General features: G+C 41.3%; 1 protein-coding gene across 4 annotated transcripts in view; it reads left to right on the top strand.

Annotated features, from left to right (window-relative positions):
- The window catches only part of INIP (INTS3 and NABP interacting protein), a 36,897-nt gene extending 19,416 nt beyond the window's left edge, over nt 1-17,481 (top strand). For 2 of the 4 annotated variants that reach the window (XM_010370440.2, XM_030919217.1), the window contains 3 exons: nt 6,241-6,343; nt 12,084-12,174; nt 13,764-17,481. In XM_010370440.2, the coding sequence (XP_010368742.1) occupies nt 6,241-6,343; nt 12,084-12,174; nt 13,764-13,859 (290 nt within the window). In that variant the 3' untranslated portion in view covers nt 13,860-17,481. The remainder of the gene's footprint in view (nt 1-6,240; nt 6,344-12,083; nt 12,175-13,763) is intronic. The other 2 variants (XM_030919216.1, XM_030919215.1) reach the window with 2 other exon arrangements.

The raw sequence follows: 17,481 nt of genomic DNA, 5'->3' as shown, positions 1-17,481 counted from the left end.
AGCAAACACAAAACTACCTATATTAGTTGGACACCACATGAAGTAGTTTGAGATAGTTTACAGTTTCAACAGTGCACTCTATTCTTTTCAGTGACATCATATCTTTGTGAAGTTAGGTTTTTAGCAATTGCTTTGATAACCAACAAGTACTGTGTGAAAATCAGTGTGGAACAGGGAATGAGGATTGGTGGTGTCTGAACTGATTCTAAGGTTTGAAAAGTGATACAATGCCCAGGCACACATCCATTAGTAAGTAACTGTGGTTATTTAAAAATGAAATTAAATATTTTTTATTTCACATTATGTGCATTATTTTTTTAAACAACGACAAGATGTTAGGACACAAATACTAGGTTGGACCTGACTATTTACTAAACAGAATGGTTATGTATTTGTTGGCCTGGGGTGTCATGCAAACATTACTGAGATACTAAGGCACACTGTGAATTAAGAAATTCTGGGACCCTCTGGTTTAAAGTAATTAGACTACCCAATCAGAATTCACATAGCTGACCAAGTCATTGATACCAAGTGGAAAGGTACATGCAACTGAAATTTCTCATGGATAAAGTTTTTAAAGTTGCCACACCATTCTACTTGTTTAATATTACGTGACAAACATCTGTACAGTAATCCCCCCTTACCCAGGGGGAATATGTTCCAAAAACCCCAGTAGATGCCTGAAATCACAGATGGTACTGAATTCTTTATATACTACATTTTTTCCTATACATACATACCCATGATAAAGTTTATAAATTAGACACAGTAAGAGACGAACAACAATAACAATAAAATTAACAATTATAACAATATACTGCAATAAAGGTTTCGCGAATGTGGTCTCTCTCTCTCTCTCTCTCCCCCTCTCTGTCTCTCAGAATATCTTACTGCGCTACCCTGACCTATTTTTGTGCTGTGGTTGACCACAGGTAGCTGAAACCGTGAATATGGGCTGACTACGTTTTAAATTTAATTCTGATTACTACTAAAGAGAAAGAATCTTTTTTAAAATTTTGTTATTATTTCCTTAGAGACAGGGTCTTACTCTGTCGCACAGGCCAGAGTGCAGTGGCATATCATAGCTCATTCCAGTGAGCCCAAGTGATCCTCCTGCCTCAGCCTCCTGAGTCACCGGGACTACAGGCATGTAGCACCACACCTAATTTAAACACTTTTTTTTTTTTTTGAGATAGGGTCTTGCTATGTTGTCCAGGCTGATCTCAAACTCCTGTCCTCAAGTGATCCTCCTGCCTTGACCTGCCAAAGTGCTGAGATTACAGGTGTGAACCACTGAACCTGGCCCATTTTTAAATAAAAATAATAATGCAAATAAGAAATAATTTCCTAAAAGATGTCTCAGGTATTAAGACACCTAGAAATTCAGAAAATCAATGAAAAGAATACTGTAGCCTGGAATTCAAACATTATTGAAGTCTGAAGAACAATTCCCTTCTCTATGTTTCTGGAGGGAAAGAAGGCTATTATATGAGAGTCACTGTGGTATTCTAAAATATGACAAAGAGGCAGACCATTTTTCTGCTCCTCAAGATAGTTATCTGACCAGCTTTGTTAAAACTGGGAATCTCGGCCGGGCGCGGTGGCTCAAGCCTGTAATCCCAGCACTTTGGGAGGCCGAGACGGGCGGATCACGAGGTGAGGAGATCGAGACCATCCTGGCGAACACGGTGAAACCCCGTCTCTACTAAAAATACAAAAAAACTAGCCGGGCGAGGTGGCGGGCGCCTGTAGTCGCAGCTACTCGGGAGGCTGAGGCAGGAGAATGGCGTGAACTCGGGAGGCGGAGCTTGCAGTGAGCTGAGATCCGGCCACTGCACTCCAGCCCGGGCGACAGAGTGAGACTCCGTCTCAAAAAAAAAAAAAAAAAAACTGGGAATCTCTTAACTCCATTTTGGTTTGAAGCAAGATATTAACATTGAAATACATAGTTGCACACCAAATGGCAGTGGGGTCAGGGCTGGGGTACACTTTTATTTCTGCTCCCAATTTTCCATCCCTGCCAGATAGTTGTTATTTCTGGTTCTAGCTGTTATTTCTGATTCTCTGTATCAGTGGACTTGTAATTATATATTGCTTTGCTAATTATGTTTCCTTAACATTATTTTGACAAAGTTTCAGTTATTATTTACATAAGGCACCTTTTACCATCATATTGCCATACACAGGCATAAATATCACAAATATTAAGATAGTTGAGGTTTTGAGAGCAGCAGACATTTGGGGAAAATTATGGAACCTTCATGTGTTTGAGCTGGAAAGAGCCTTTCAGGACTACTTTAATCATTTCTTTTTTTTTTTTTTTTTTGAGACAGAGTCTCACTCTGTTACCCAGGCTGAAGTGCAGCGGTGTAATCTCGGCTCACTGAAACCTCCACCTCCCAGGTTCATGCCATTCTCCTGCCTCAGCCTCCCAAGTAGCTGGAATTACAGGCACCCGCCACCACGCCTGGCTAATGTTTTGTATTTTTAGTAGAGATGGGGTTTCACAGTGTTAGCCAGGATGGCTTCGATCTCCTGACCTCATGATCCACCCGCCTTGGCCTCCTAAAGTGCTGGGATTTCAGGCGTGAACCACCATACCTGGCCTACTTTAATCATTCCATTTAACATGAATTAATTTGCCTGTTTTGGGATACTTTGAGCAAACTGTCCTAAGCAAATAACAACTGTTTATGGAAGGATTTCCATAGGTAATGATGTTTTCTTAAGTCTGATATGAGACTGGAAGGAATTTTTCATTGATTGAAACTTTAGTATTTCCTACTTCTGTTCTGTCTCATTTCTTCTTACTGAATCCTAAATTGAGATAGAAGAATACCTTCTTACTGTCCTTTCAGAAATAACCAATTGTGTAAGTAATACATTCTTGGAATTTGGTTGTTGTGATACCAAGATATAATAAGAAACACATATTTGGTCATTGACCATGGTTCCTAACATAGAGCTTCTAAAACTCATAATTTCCTGAGTAGTAGGGGTACTAGGAGAATGTTTCATTCTGATATTTGTTTTTGTTTTGTTTTAAGTGACAGGGTCTTGCTCTGTTGACCATGCTGGAGTGTTAAAGGCACGATCATGGCTCACGGCAGCCTCTACTTCATGGGCTCAAGCAATCTTCCTGCCTCAGCCTCCCAAGTAGCTAGACTACAGGCACATGCCACCAAGCCTGGGTAATTTTTAAATTTTTTGTAGAGACAAGGTCTTGCAGAACCATTCTGTTTAGTACATAGTCAGGTCCAAACAACCTAGTAAGTATTTATGTCCTAACATCTTGTTGTTGTTTTAAGTTGCCCAGGCTAGTCTTGAACTCCTGGCCTCAAGTGATCCTCCCACTTTGGCCTCCCAAAATGCTGGGATTACAGCCACCCTGCCTTGCGCTGATATTTGTCCTTTAACCCATTTCCTAACACAGAGCTCTGAAGACCTTTGTGATTTCCTGGGTGATGGGAGCATCTTTTGTTCTAATGCGATGACTCTTTATGGGCCCCGGATGGAGGCTGGTTGCCAGGGAAACCAACCCTATAATTTGAGGGTTGGAACTTTCAGACCCACCTACTGACCTCCGGGGAAGGGAGAGGGACTGAGGTTGAGCTGATCACAAATGGCCAATGATTTAATCAATCATGCCTGTGTAATGGAGCCTCCATAAAACCACAAAAGGACAAGGTTCAGATGAGCTTCTGGATAGCCGAACATGTGAAGGTGCTTGAAAGATGGTGTGCCAGAGAGTACTGAGGCTCTGTATTCCTTCCCATGTGCCTGGCCCAATGCATCTCTCCATCTGGCTATTCATCTCTAACATTTGTAATACCCTTTACTAATAAACTAGTGAATGTAAGTAAAGTATTTCCCTGAGTTCTGTAAGCCACGGTAGCAAATTAACCAAATCCAAGGAGTGAGTCATGGGGGCCCCCAGTTTATAGCCAGTCAGAGGCATAGGTGACAACCTACTGCATATTTGCCACTGGCATCTGAAGTGGCGAGCAGTCTTGTAGAACTGAGCCTCAGCTTGTGGGATCCAACACTATCTCTAGGTAGATAGTGTCAGAATTGAATTACAGGACACTCAGCTGGTGCCCACTAAAGAATTGCTTGGTGTCAGAAGTTTTGTGTTGAATGAGAGTAACATTTCCAAAAACAGTTTGTTTTTTCCTCTGTCTCTCAAAGCTGTATTAAGTCTTTCGTTGAGTAGAAGACTTCTCCCGAGACATGCCTGTCTGTAAGACTGGGTGGAGCAGGTCATGACGTGCAGCATGGAAAGGCCCTGCAGAGCTTCTTCCACCAGAAGATTAAGCTCTAAGAGATCAGGCAGGAAAAGGGGATTGGAGTTAGGATGAGAGTACATGACCAGTACCCTGGAAGGCTTAGAAAACTCTCTTCAGAAAGACCACAATGAGCTGAGCTCAGTTGCTCACACCTACAATCCTAGCACTTTGTGAGACTGAGGTGGGAGGATCGCTCGAGCCCAGGAGTTCAAGAGCAGCCTGGGCAACATGGTGAAACCTGTCTCTACAAAAAAAATACAAAAATTAGTAGGGCATGCTGGCTCACACCTGTTGTCTTAGCAACTTGGGAGACTGACGCAGGAGGAACGCTGGAGCCCAGGAGGTTGAGGCTTCAGTGAGATATGATCACACCACTGCACTCCAGCCTGGGCTACAGAGCAAGACCCTGTCTTAATACATTCTGGCATGTCTTCTTTTTTCTTTCTTTCTTTTTTTTTTTTTAATGAATTATCTTATCCAAATAGAGGGAGTCTGCTATTACTAGAGTTTGATGACATAGCATGAGTGGGCAGAGAGGGGAAAATGGGAGATGATAGAAATGAACGTGCCAGAGATATATTTTGCCCAGAGTCCTGGCCACAGACAGTACGCTAATGCCTGATTGATGAACAGATTTAGCTGAAAACACTGCAAAAGGAGTATGAATACTCCTTGTACAGCCTACACCATCCCTAGCCAGTCTCTGCTCCTCTCCCAAGGAGAGGAAAAAGTTTGCATCCTACCACCTAATTCTTCCTCTTTATAATCAGTATAAAATTCTTAGAATCCTTCACGTGGGTACCCTTAGGAGTACCTAGGTCTGCTCTGCCTGAAAAATGTGCTTTCTTCCCACATTCATTCTTCTGGCCTAATGATTCCAGTCTCCTGAGCCATCATCGTCCTTATCTTTTTTTTTTTTTTTTTTTCCTGTAGTTCTGTTTTCCAGTCCTTTAATCTTTTTGTTTTTCTAAATGAGGGATCAGAAACTCAAATGCTTACAGATAATGTAAACAAGGTGATAAGGACTGTAATGAGCTGGAGAGTGCCCAGCTAAAGGGGACGACTATTTCTTAGTTCAGGTGAATTGTTGCCATGGGGGCATGTACATCACTTGTTGCCAGATCTTGAGATATATTTCAAGAGAAGCTAGAAATCTGAGAAATTAGTGTACAGTTTCTCAATGTTTACATGTTAGTATTTAATTCTGATTTTAAAAACATAGCTAGGGGTTGCTCCTGGACCATAACGTGGCAGCCTCTACCCTATATCTTATGTAAGTTTGAAGCTGAAAATCCAGCCCAGTATAAAGTATTGATAAAGGCCATATCTCTTTGTATCCTGTCAGTTACACTCCATTTCTTTCTCAGAATTGCTTTCTGGTCAGTTGAAATTCTTTGACATGTTCCTTGAAAAATTGTCCATCATATCTGAATGGAAGCAGTTGAGAAAAAGAAATATTTTGATCTGAGTGTGTTTACTGTTTTTTCTCCCATGAAAAAGGCATGCATAAAGAGGCTTCAAATAGAGGACGACGAACATCTGCCTTCCCAAAGATTGACTCTGCAGGATAGAGACTGCACAGGCCTCTGCAGCATTTGCAGCCTCAAAGATTTTGTTAAAAAGCAAATGCTGTAACTTATACCTTGGTAGATTAAAATTCTTTAGAACTCAGTCTTAAAAGTCCTCAGCTACACTTTAAATATAATATGATATTATATTCTGTTTAAGTATTCATGAATGATGCTGTTAAAGTTGCTGGGAAGTAGGCAGGAGGGAAGAAGTAACCATTTAGGGAAAGTACTTGCTGGTGAATTCATTATCATGTTAGAGAATAGGAATTTTGCTTTCTTGGTTCTAGATGGCTTAGGTTTATAAAAATAGGTCTAAAATGTTTCTTATTACTCTCTCTTTCTTTCTCCCCTTTCTCCTATTCCCCTCTTTTTTTTTTTTTTAGGTTTTCAAAACAAAAATAGAGTTGCAATCTTGGCAGAACTGGACAAAGAGAAAAGAAAACTACTTATGCAGAACCAGTCTTCAACAAATCATCCTGGAGCTAGGTATTGACACTATAATGTGATTTTTTGTTGTTTGTTTGTTTTTGTTTTTGTTTTTTGAGACGGAGTCTCACCCTGTCCCCCAGGCTGGAGTGCAATGGTGCAATCTTGGCTCACTGCAACCTCTGCCTCCCGGGTTCTAGTGATTCTCCTGCCTCAGCCTCCCAAGTAGCTGGGATTACATGCACCTGCCACCACGCCCAGCGAATTTTTGTATTTTTAGTAGAGACGGGGTTTCACCATGTTGGTCAGGCTGGTCTCGAACTCCTGACCTCAGGTGATCCACCCGCCTCGGTCTCCCAAAGTGCTGGGATTACAGGCATGACCCACTGTGCCTGGCCTATAATGTGGTTTTTATATTCAGTGATACACAGAATTTCTTGGACCAAATAAATTGGCTGGCAGTGATTTTTTTCTTTAACACTGCTATCTATTCATTGTGTTTTATTTCTATAGGGGAGGCTAAACTTTACCTGTGCCCAACTTAGTTCTTATTGGGAGGGACCTCTGTAACAAAAGACAGATTAACCAGAGAAAAACAAATTTATGATTGCATGCAGCACACGTCACAAGGGAGAAACCTTAATGCAAAGTAACTCAAAATCGTGGCTTAGAACTCTACTTATATAGCATCTTCAACAAAGAACAATAAATATAGCACAAACGAAAGGGATTTTAGGCTTCCAGGGGTGGGAAACTGAGAAGGTAAATACATGGAGAAAACAAATGGAGTAAGGCTTGTTGGCAGAGTCCTCTGCTGCTGTCCCTAGGCTAAGAGTCTACAGTTGTCTCCAGTAAAGGAGAAGTTATATCCTATCTTTAGGCAGAAACTGGGGAGGGGTGAGAGAGAGCTTTTCCTCCGTTTGCTGCTGCCTTTTATTTTTATTTTTAAGCAACCCTATTAACTGAGCTGCTTTTTAATTGCTTTCAGCTCAAAAATAATTTTATATCAAAGAAGCATATTTTAGGTGACATATTCTGGTTCCCTTCATTTCCTAGTCAGACTTTTAACAATTAAACTATTTAGTTGATTAAATTGTAAACATTTTAACAAGAATATTTAATTTTCCCTATAGCCTTCAGACTCTTTTTTTTTTTTTTTTTTTTGAGACAGGGTCTTACTTTGTCACCTAGACTGGAGTGTAGTAGCACAATCATAGCTCACTACATCCTTAGTCTCCTGGGCTCAGTGATCCCCCCTGAGTATCTCACACTACAGGCGCACCCTACCACACCTAATTTTTTTGTTTTTTAGTAGAGACAAGTGAGGTCTTGTGTTGCCCAGGCTGGTCTCAAACTCCTGGCCTCAAGTGATCTTCCTGCTTCGGCCTCCCAAAGTGCTGGGATTACAAGCGTTAGCCACTGCACTTAGCCCTTATAGCCTTTTTTTTTTTTTTTTTTAAGAGTTTTTATGGTTTTTTATTACTGCAATTGCTGCTGGTGGCCAATTTTTTAATCATTCTGCAAAGTAGGTCAAATTTAGGTAGCTTGATGATCTTTATTATAGGTATTCAGTCTCTGCCATATTTAGTATCTTCCCTCAGATCCATTATCGCCAGGCATGGTGGCCACACCTGTAATCCCAGCACTTTGGGAGGCTAAGGCGGGCGGATCACTTGAGCCTAGTAGCCCGAGAGCAGCTTGGGTAATGTGGCAAGACCCATCTCTACAAAAAATACAAAAAATTAGCTAGGCATGGTGGTGCGTGCCTGTAGTCCCAGCTACCTGGGAGGCTGGGGTGGGAAGATCACCTGAGCCTGGGAGGTTAGGACTGCAACGAGCTGTGATTGCACCACTGCACTCCAGCCTGGATGATACAGTAAGACTCTGTCTAAAAAAAAAAAGAAGATCCATTATCCCCTTCGGCCTCCACCCTCTCTTCTGTCTTTCTCTTAAAGCAATTGTCTGTACTCACCTTTACTTTCTCACTTATTCATGCCTCAACCCACTGCAGTGTGACTTCCAGGTTCTCCATCAAAGAAAATGTTCTTGCCTACGTCACTTGTAACCTTCCTGGGCTAAATCTGGCAGACCAGAGTCCTTTTCTTATCAGACATCTTGGCGTTATTTGACACCACTGATCACTCTCTTTCTTTCTTTCTTTTTTTTTTTTTTTGAGACAGGGTCTCACTCTGCTGTGCAGGCTGGAATGCAGTGGCACGACCTTGGCTCATTGCATCCTCTGCCTCCTGGGTTCAACTGATTCTCGTGTCTCAGCTTCCCAAGTAGCTGGGATTACAGGCGTGTGCCACCACACCCAGCTAATTTTTGTATTTTTAGTAGTGATAGGGTGTTGCCATGTTGGCCAGGCTGGTCTCAAACTCCTGGCCTCAAGTGATCCGCCCACCTCGCCCTCCCAAAGTTCTGGGATTACAGGCGTGAGCTGCCACACCCAGCCCACTCTCTTTCTTAAAGTACTCTCTTGGCTTCCATTTGCTCACTCTGAGAATATAAAACACAGTAGGAGGAGACTGTCTTGATTTATTTTGTGGACATTTCTCTTATTTGTCCCTTGAATGCTGACAGCCCATCGAATTCTGTTCTAGACCAGGCTTCCTACTCTGCCTCTTTTTGCTGGACAGTTGCATCTTTTCCCACCAGCTGTTATGTATGTGCTAGTACGCATTTGCGGCTCTAGTCTGTCTTTTCTTCTAAGCACCACCTCTGCCTCCCAGACGTCTCTACTTTGATGTCCATAGGCATTTCAGATGAGGTATGTCCCAACCTGAACTCATTCTCCCTTCCTGCTCTCCAATCAACTACTGAATATTCTTGTGTGTCCTGTGTCAGTAAATGCTTCAGGCTGCCATCTACTAGTTACAAAGGCAGAAATGTGAACTTCAGTGGTTTACCATTCCTTTCACTTTCATCTCCAAGCATTCACCATTCTCTTGTGATTATACTTTGAAAGGTGTCTCACATCTGTCCATTTTCTTCATTGCTACTGATGCTATCCTGATTCCTGGTCACTCTCATTTCTTGCCTCAATTATTATAACTGCTTCAGATTTCCTGTGGTTTTACGCTTCTTGAACACATTCATCAGTTGTGTCATTTAGCAAGCTTTAATTGGGAAGTAACAGAAATATAACAAAACTGGCATAAACATTAGGGTATCTGTTAACCAGGAGTGTGAAGATAAGGTAGTTCCAGAGTAGCTTAATTCATTAGTGATGCAGCTTCATTCATCTTTCCTTTCTGCTTTACCCCATGGGTCAGTGGCTCCCTCAGGCCAGAATATGGCTGCGGTGGCTTAGGCATCAGCCCGCACTGAGCCACCTGCAGAAGTAAAACCCTGAAAGGTTGCTATGGTGTGTCCCATTTGTAAGAGTGAGGAAAACATTCTCAGAAGCCTTCCTGTAGACACCCATCAAGTCTGGTTGCCCAGATTATGTACCTTTCTCTTGCCTAAACCAGAAACCAGCTAGGGGAATGACACTGTTTTACATCAGTCAAGGTCTACCCCCTGGGGCATGCGCCTGGCCTGCCATGAAGCATGTGACCACTGATAATTGAACCAAGTTTGGGTTCCATCAGCAAGGAGGAAAGGAGATAAACAGCTTTGAGGAGGTGACCAACACTGTCTGCCGCAGTAGTGCAGTAGTCGTCTTTCTGAACTACAGGGTGATAGTTCTTTTTTTTGAGACAGGGTCTCACTCTGTCACCCAGGCTGGAGTGCAGTGACACAATCTCTTGATCTCCCAGGCTTAAGTGATCCTCCCATCTCAGCCTCCCATGTAGCTGGAATCACAGGCACATGCCACCACACCTGTTTAATTTTTTTTTTTTTTTTTTGTAGAGATGGGGTCTCACTTTATTGCCCAGGCTGTTCTTGAACTCCTGGGCTCAAATGATCCTTCTACTTCAGACTCCCAAAGTCCTAGGATAATAGGCATGAGCCACTGTGCCTGGCCAAGAGGGTGATACTTCTGATCATGTCACTTCCCTGCTGCTTAACACTCTTTGGAGGTCTCCTATTACTGTTAGGATAAGGTCTACTTTTTTTTTTTTTTTTTTTTTTTTTTTTTTTTTTTTTTTTTTTTTTTTTTGAGACGGCGTCTCACTCTAGCCCGGGCTGGAGTGCAGTGTTGTGATCTCAGCTCACTGCAACCTCCGCCTCCCGGGTTCACGCCATTCTCCTGCCTCAGCCTCCCAAGCAGCTGGGACTACAGGTGCCCACCACCACACCCGGCTAATTTTTTTTTTTTTGTATTTTTAGTAGAGACAGGGTTTCACTGTGTTAGCCAGGATGGTCTCGATCTCCTGACCTTGTGATCCACCCTCCTTGGCCTCCCAAAGTGTTGGGATTACAGGCGTGAGCCACCGCACCCGGCCAGTTCTACATTTTATGACATTTTCCAGACCACTATCCTTCCAATATATTAAGTGTCCTTATTAATTCTCCTGTTATTAATATACATCACACCTCAGCAGGATTGCTGTTATCTGTGAGCCTTGTCCTGCACATACCCCTAGTGCTCAGTACAGAGCTATGCATCTAGTAGCTGCTCTAGAATCTGGTGTCTCTAAGTTTGATTATTTATTCATAATAGTTCTACTTATGTGGAACATGGTTATGATAATTTAAGTTTAATTATTATTATTTATTTATTTATTTTCAGACAGAGTCTTGCTCTGTTACCCAGTCTGGACGCAGTGGTGCAATTTTGGCTCACTGCAACCTCCATCTCCTGGGTTCAAGTGATTCTCCTGCCTCAGCTTCCCGAGTAGCTGGAACTACAGGCATGCGCTACCACGCCTGGCTAATTTTTGTATTTTTAGTAGAGACAGGGTTTCACCATGTTGGCCAGGTTGGTCACGAACAAGTTTAATTATTATACAAACAAAAGGGTATGGTTTTACCATTGACTGATATCATGTGATTTAACTGTTTTTTAAAATAATGTTAATAGAGATCATGATAGATCATGGTATCTCAAATCTGTTTGAAAGTAGGAGACCATAAGTTATAAATTTTAGGCTGGGCATGATGGCTCATGCCTGTAATCCCAGCATTTTGGGAGGCTGAGGCAGGCAGATAGGCAGATCACTTGAGGTCAGGAGTTTGAGACCAGCCTGGCCAACATGACGGTAAAACCCTGTCTCTACTAAAAATACAAAAATCAAATATAGCTGGGTGTGGTGGTGCACGCCTATAGTCCCAGCTACTCGGGAGGCTGAGACATGAGAAGAGCTTAAACCCAGGAGGCAGAGGTTGCAGTGAGCTGAGATCACACCACTGCCCTCTCTCCAAAAAAAAACAAAAGATAAATTTTTAAAAAAAGATCATTTAAAATCTCAATAAACAACATAGACTTTCTTTATATAAATTCATGAAGATAGTGAGAGAAGGAAAAAAGACTTATTCTTGGAGGTCTTTTTCACCCCTATAAAGAATATATAATGAAAAGCTGTGATTCAGAAGTAAGGACATGTCTTTAAGAGATTTATTGTATAGCACAGTGACTGTAGTTCATACTACTTGAAAATTGCTAAGAGATAGATCTTAAATGTTCCACAACCAAAAATGGTAAGTATGTGAGGTGCTGGATATGTTCATTAGCTTGATTTAACCATTTCACAACAAATAGAAATACTAAAACATCACATTGTACACAGGAAGTGTATGCAGTTTTTGTCAAGGATACCTCAATTTAAAAAAAAGAAGATAATTTACTACCATCCAAAAAAACGTAAGGATGTTTCTGCCTTAAGCAGCCGAGTAACCAAGATTCCCATTTTAGCATTGCACTCTCGAGACCCTCTCTTAATAAGGACTTCCGGGATCACGCTGAGCAGCAGCATATCGCAGCCCAACAGAAGGCAGCTTTGCAGGTGAGCGAAGTGTAACTGACATTCTTGCCTCAGTGGAGGTTTCCTGGGTCTCAGAAGCCAGCACACAGTTATTTTATATTTCAGTGGAGCAATATCAATAAAAATGTTCCACACATAATTGCAGTGGTTTGCTGATGTTCAGTCATGCCCAGTGGATTTGAAGGACCAGTGCAGCAGTAATGAAAGTATCTTTTATGGTGTTGACTTGGTCGTGATTGATTCTGTGCGTGTACATGTCAAGGGATTGCTTGTGCACAACAGAGTTTAAAGATATTTGGATGGACAGGAATGATCTTAAAAATTGAACTGGCTAGTTAAATAGTACTTGCATTTTTTTTCAAATCTATCATGTCATCACATCCTTTGATAGTTGTATTAGTTTATTATTGTTGCCTGGATTTTTTTTTTTTAATGCTCAGCACAACTGTTGTGCAGGAAATGTTGAAAAGCTAACTCTTCCTACAGGACTAGGAATGTGGTGCTCCATCAGTTAAAAAAATATTCTTCAGAGTAATAAATAGTTTCAGTGTTACAGTCTTATCTTGAATAATTTAAGATTTCCAGAGACTTTGGACAAGACATTTTTTTTTCATAGGCATAATTTAATCACTTGTAGTTTTAAACCTTAGAATCCCAGAATTGGAAGGAACATGATGAAGACCATCTCACTTTATTTTATTTTATTTATCTGTTGTTTAGAGACAGGGTCTCACACTCTGTCACACAGGCTGGAGTGCAGTAGTGCCATCATAGCTCACTGTAACCTCAAACTCCTGGGTTCAAGTAATCTTCTTGCATCAGCCTCCTAAGTAGCTGGGACTACAGGCACATGCCACTGTGCCTAGCTGATTTTTAAATTTTTTGTAGAGATGGGGTCTCACTGTGTTGCCCAGGCTGGTCTTAAACTCCTGGCCTCAAGTGATCCTCCCACCTCAACCACCCGAAGTGTTGGGATTACAGGTATGAGCCACCATTGCCCAGCCCTCCATTCACTTTAGATGACCTCAAAACAGTCTTTTTTTTTTTTTTTTTTTTTTTTTAATGACAGAGGGAAGTTACTGGTGGTTTTCTGTTACTTACATTTCAACATTCTCTACCAAATGTTGGTATTTTAATCACCAGTAATCTCACTGCCTTTTCCCCCCTCTCCTTCCCACTACTGCCCTTCTTTCTCAAGTTCCCGGTTTGTTGACCAAGATCAGAGTACTCTGGGATCTTCGATCCTCCTTTTTCCTCACTGGAAGGAACAAAACAATTCATGTCTTTGAGTCATTTATTGACTGAGGACGATCACAGGGTAGATAGAGAGGATGAGAAATGAGTACTTGGTGTAACTTGTTAACCCAGATTCTGTATTACTGTCCACTTCCTGTCTATTTAAACACAACCAGCAGCAGCAGAACTGATTTTAAAATAAATTCCGTCTCAGCCATAACAAGGAAAAATAAATGAATAAACAAATAAATTTGGTCTCAAGCATTCAGAAAGAATAAGTAATTTTAATGCCTTGGTTGAAGTTCGACTTGGTTGAATAATGACTCTGTTCCATAGCTTAACTGCCTTTTTTTTTTTTTTTTGATCTTTCCCAGCATGCTCATGCACATTCATCTGGGTACTTCATCACTCAAGACTCTGCATTTGGGAACCTTATTCTTCCTGTTTTACCTCGCCTTGACCCAGAATGAAGAAAATATTTGCGATGGAAAAGTGACTTTGTAATATCAAATGCCAAAGCTACTATCATTCAGTGCTAGATGAACTGTGACTTTCAGAAATTTGGTGAACTTTGATATTTTTTGTTTGTCTGAAAGAAAGGAATGTGTAACTGAAAGCAGAAAGAAGAGTAACCAGGATGGTGAGAGCTGTGGAAGCTATATTATTCAAGGAATTGATTATGTACTGTGACTGCAACTTTTTTGTCATGCTGTTTAACTCTCAATCAGACTCTGAATTGGATGGTCACAAAATCATTCCCCAACTCCTAGCAAGTTTGACTGAATATATCATGTCCACAGTAGATTTTCAAGAATCATTTATAGTACTTAACTTTAAAGAAACAAGGGTGCTTTTAAAAAATGAACCAATAGGCTTAAATCAATTACATCCATATTTGTTTATAGGATTGCTATCAGTATACCTTTTGAGTTTATGGTCAACATGTATCATCCTGAAATATTCTTTCTGGACTCATAACTACTTCTACCTTTTTCACTTTAAAACAAAGCCCAAGAATAAATTACTAACCAATCTTAACCATCTTTTATAAACATATGCTCTTATAAATGTTGTGACTAAATGCAATTAAAAATAATAGGAAATGTGGTGGTTTTTTAATTTGTACATCCTCTTATTTAGTGTTACCACACAGATGATGGAGTTTGTGTGGCTCTATTTTCCATTTTTGTTCCAACTGAAAACTTATTGACTGGGCGCGGTGGCTCACGCCTGTAATCCCAGCACTTTGGGAGGCCGAGGCGGGCAGATCACTTGAGGTCAGGAGTTTGAGACCAGCCTGGCCGACATGGTGAAACCCTGTCTCTACTAAAAAATCTAAAGAATTAGCCAGGTGTGGTGGCGCGCATCTGTAATCCCAGCTACTCGGGAGGCTAAGGCAGGAGAATCTCTTGAACCTGGGAGGCAGGGGTTGCAGTGAACTGAAATGGCGTCACTGCACTGCAGCCTGGGTGACAGTGAGACTTTGTCTCAAAGAAAAAAAGAAAAAAAACTTATTATGCAAGTCAAGCTCCTTTTTAATTACTTTAAGTAGGAAGGGGTTATGTTAAGAAAGTCTCTCAACATGACCCATCTTTAGCAGTATCTAGGGTGTTTGTTTATGCAGTCCCACTACCCTACCCTAGTCCTACAGAATTAGAATCTGATTCAAAATAAAGTCTGAAAACCATGAGATAGAGAATTCTATGAAATATCTTGTACAAATTTTCATGATATATTTATACACTCATGGGTTTGTAGATCCCTAAAACTTAGAGGTCATTTAGCTAAAATCTACATTTTTTAAACTTTTAATAGGATTGAAATGATATTTTACACTGTATCACAGATAGAGTATTTTATATAACTTTTTGTAACTGACCTCATCTTGGCCTTGAGTTCCATCCTCTCTGGTGGTAGCGTAAAACTGAAAATTCCAGTTTGGGTAAATATTTAGTGAAAGTTCTACTTTCTTTTCAGAGAGTTTGTTCCCTGCCTTCTTCCTTAGATATTTTCAAACACACAGCCCCATCCTACTCAAACCAAGTGAAGCAAGGGTGGACAATTCTAGAATTGGCTGTGCCATGTAGGTTTTTTTTGAGAATTTGAACTGATTTCCTTCATTTTGATGAGGTGGCAACTGTCCCCATTGTAATGGTTACCATTGCAGCGAGGATAGCCTTACTTCTGCGGCACAGAGTTCCTCAGGGGGCCTCTGGCTCCTGTCCTTCCTCAGGTCCGTCCAGCTACTCCTTGGGCCTCCTTATGGCAGCCCTCATTGTCTTTGGTTAATTTCACTAGGTTTCTGTTCTCTGTGATCTACAACACAACTGACATGGTTCTAAATCTGTCTCTAGGGAGATAACACATTAGTATATTTTCTATACTATTGAAGCCTCTACCTAATGTATGACTTATGTAGCTCAGGTAAAGAGATCTTTTTACCAGTGGTATCCTTTCTAGTCTGTTAGCCTTTTAAATAGATGTGGCCTAAATCCTGTAGTCCTGGCTAGGAAGCACTTCTCTCCACCCCTCTGCTTTGAGTCACAAACTCAATTCAATTTCCTATGTATTTATTAATACCTACAGAGAAAGCAGATAGAGCACTGTGCTTTGGGGGACACAAAGGTGACTGGCACCTGCTCTTTTAGGAAGTCACCGTGCAGAGGATCCTATTCTGGTATACCAATAGTTATAAAGCAAGCCACAGCCTGGGCAACGTAGCGAGATCCCTGTCTCTACTAAAACTTAAAAAAAAAAAAAAATTGGCTAGGTGCATGCGTAGAGTCCCAGCCACTCGGGAGGCTGAGGTGGGAGGATCGCTTGAGCCTGGGAAGTTGAGGCTGCAGTGGGCCATGATCGCACAACTGCACTGCAGCCTTGGCAACAGAGTGAGGCCCTGTCTCTAAATCAATCAGTCAAGTGAGCCAGAATGCAGTAGTGGCCTGAGAGAGGCATCCTGGAACGTAGCGCGGTCTCGCTAGGCTTACAAGTATTCATGTGATTTTACTTGACAAGGGAAGGAAGAGCTACTCTATGTGCAGAGCAAGGTTTCAGAATGAGAAGAGAAGAGCAGGCACCGCAGAGGGTGAGGGAAAGGGCAGCAGTGGCCTGGGAAGCCCTCAGGTCGAGTTCAGCATTGTTTCCCTCAGATTATGGGTGAATTTGAGGAACTCAGTTAATATCTTTGCATGCTCCTCCCTCCGTAGGATACGACCAGCACGTGTTCTGCCTGTGTCAGAAATTGCCTAGACCAGTAGTTTTCAAAGTGCAAGCCTCAACCCATTACTGAGTTGAGAAGCCAACTTAATGGTTTAACAGGATGTGTCCAGCATTTTTTCTGAAAAAATCAGAAACATCTGAGTGTACTGCATGTAGAAATAGGTGGTTTTGCCTCATGAATATTCTGTTTCTGCGTGTTCATATATGTGTATATTTTACTTTGTACTTTGTTGGTTTTTTAGGAGACGGTCTTGCTCTGTTGTCCAGGCTGGAGTGCAGTGGTATAATCATAGCTCACTGCAAGACTCCTTGAATCCCTGGGCTCAAGCAGTCCTCCATCCTTAGCCTCCCACGTAGCTGGGACTACAGGCACATGCCACCATGCCCAGCTAATTTTTTTTTTTTTTTAATTTTTGTAGAGACAGTGTCTTGCTATGTTGCCCAGGCTGGTCTTGAACTCTTGGCCTCAAGCAGTCCTCTCGATCCTCCCACCTTGGCCTCCTAAAGTGCTGAGATTACAGGTGTGAGCCACTGCACCTGGCTTACTTTTTTTGTCTATTGTCTGTTCCACTAGTATGTAAAGTCTTAGAGGGCAAGAATTTTTGTTTATTTCCTTCTCTTCCTCCATTCCTTTCTTCCTCTTCTACTTCGTTCACTACTGTATTCCACGTAAAATATATCTGGCATATAGTAGGTGTTCAATATGTTGAAGGAATGAAAGAAGTTATATGACTTGAGTTGCAATATAAAATATATATTTTTTTTACTGTGAGTTATGGCAAAAAAAGTTTTGAAAGCTGCTTCTAAATAATGCAGATGTCAGTGCTTTGTATGACCCTGGAATAAAAACTGAAATGACTTAGTGATTTCAAA

This window comes from Rhinopithecus roxellana, chromosome 16 (assembly GCF_007565055.1).
Source record: "Rhinopithecus roxellana isolate Shanxi Qingling chromosome 16, ASM756505v1, whole genome shotgun sequence".
Lineage (NCBI taxonomy): Eukaryota > Metazoa > Chordata > Mammalia > Primates > Cercopithecidae > Rhinopithecus > Rhinopithecus roxellana.
Note: the sequence above shows the minus strand (reverse complement) of the source record. Positions and strands in the feature narration are given on the sequence as shown.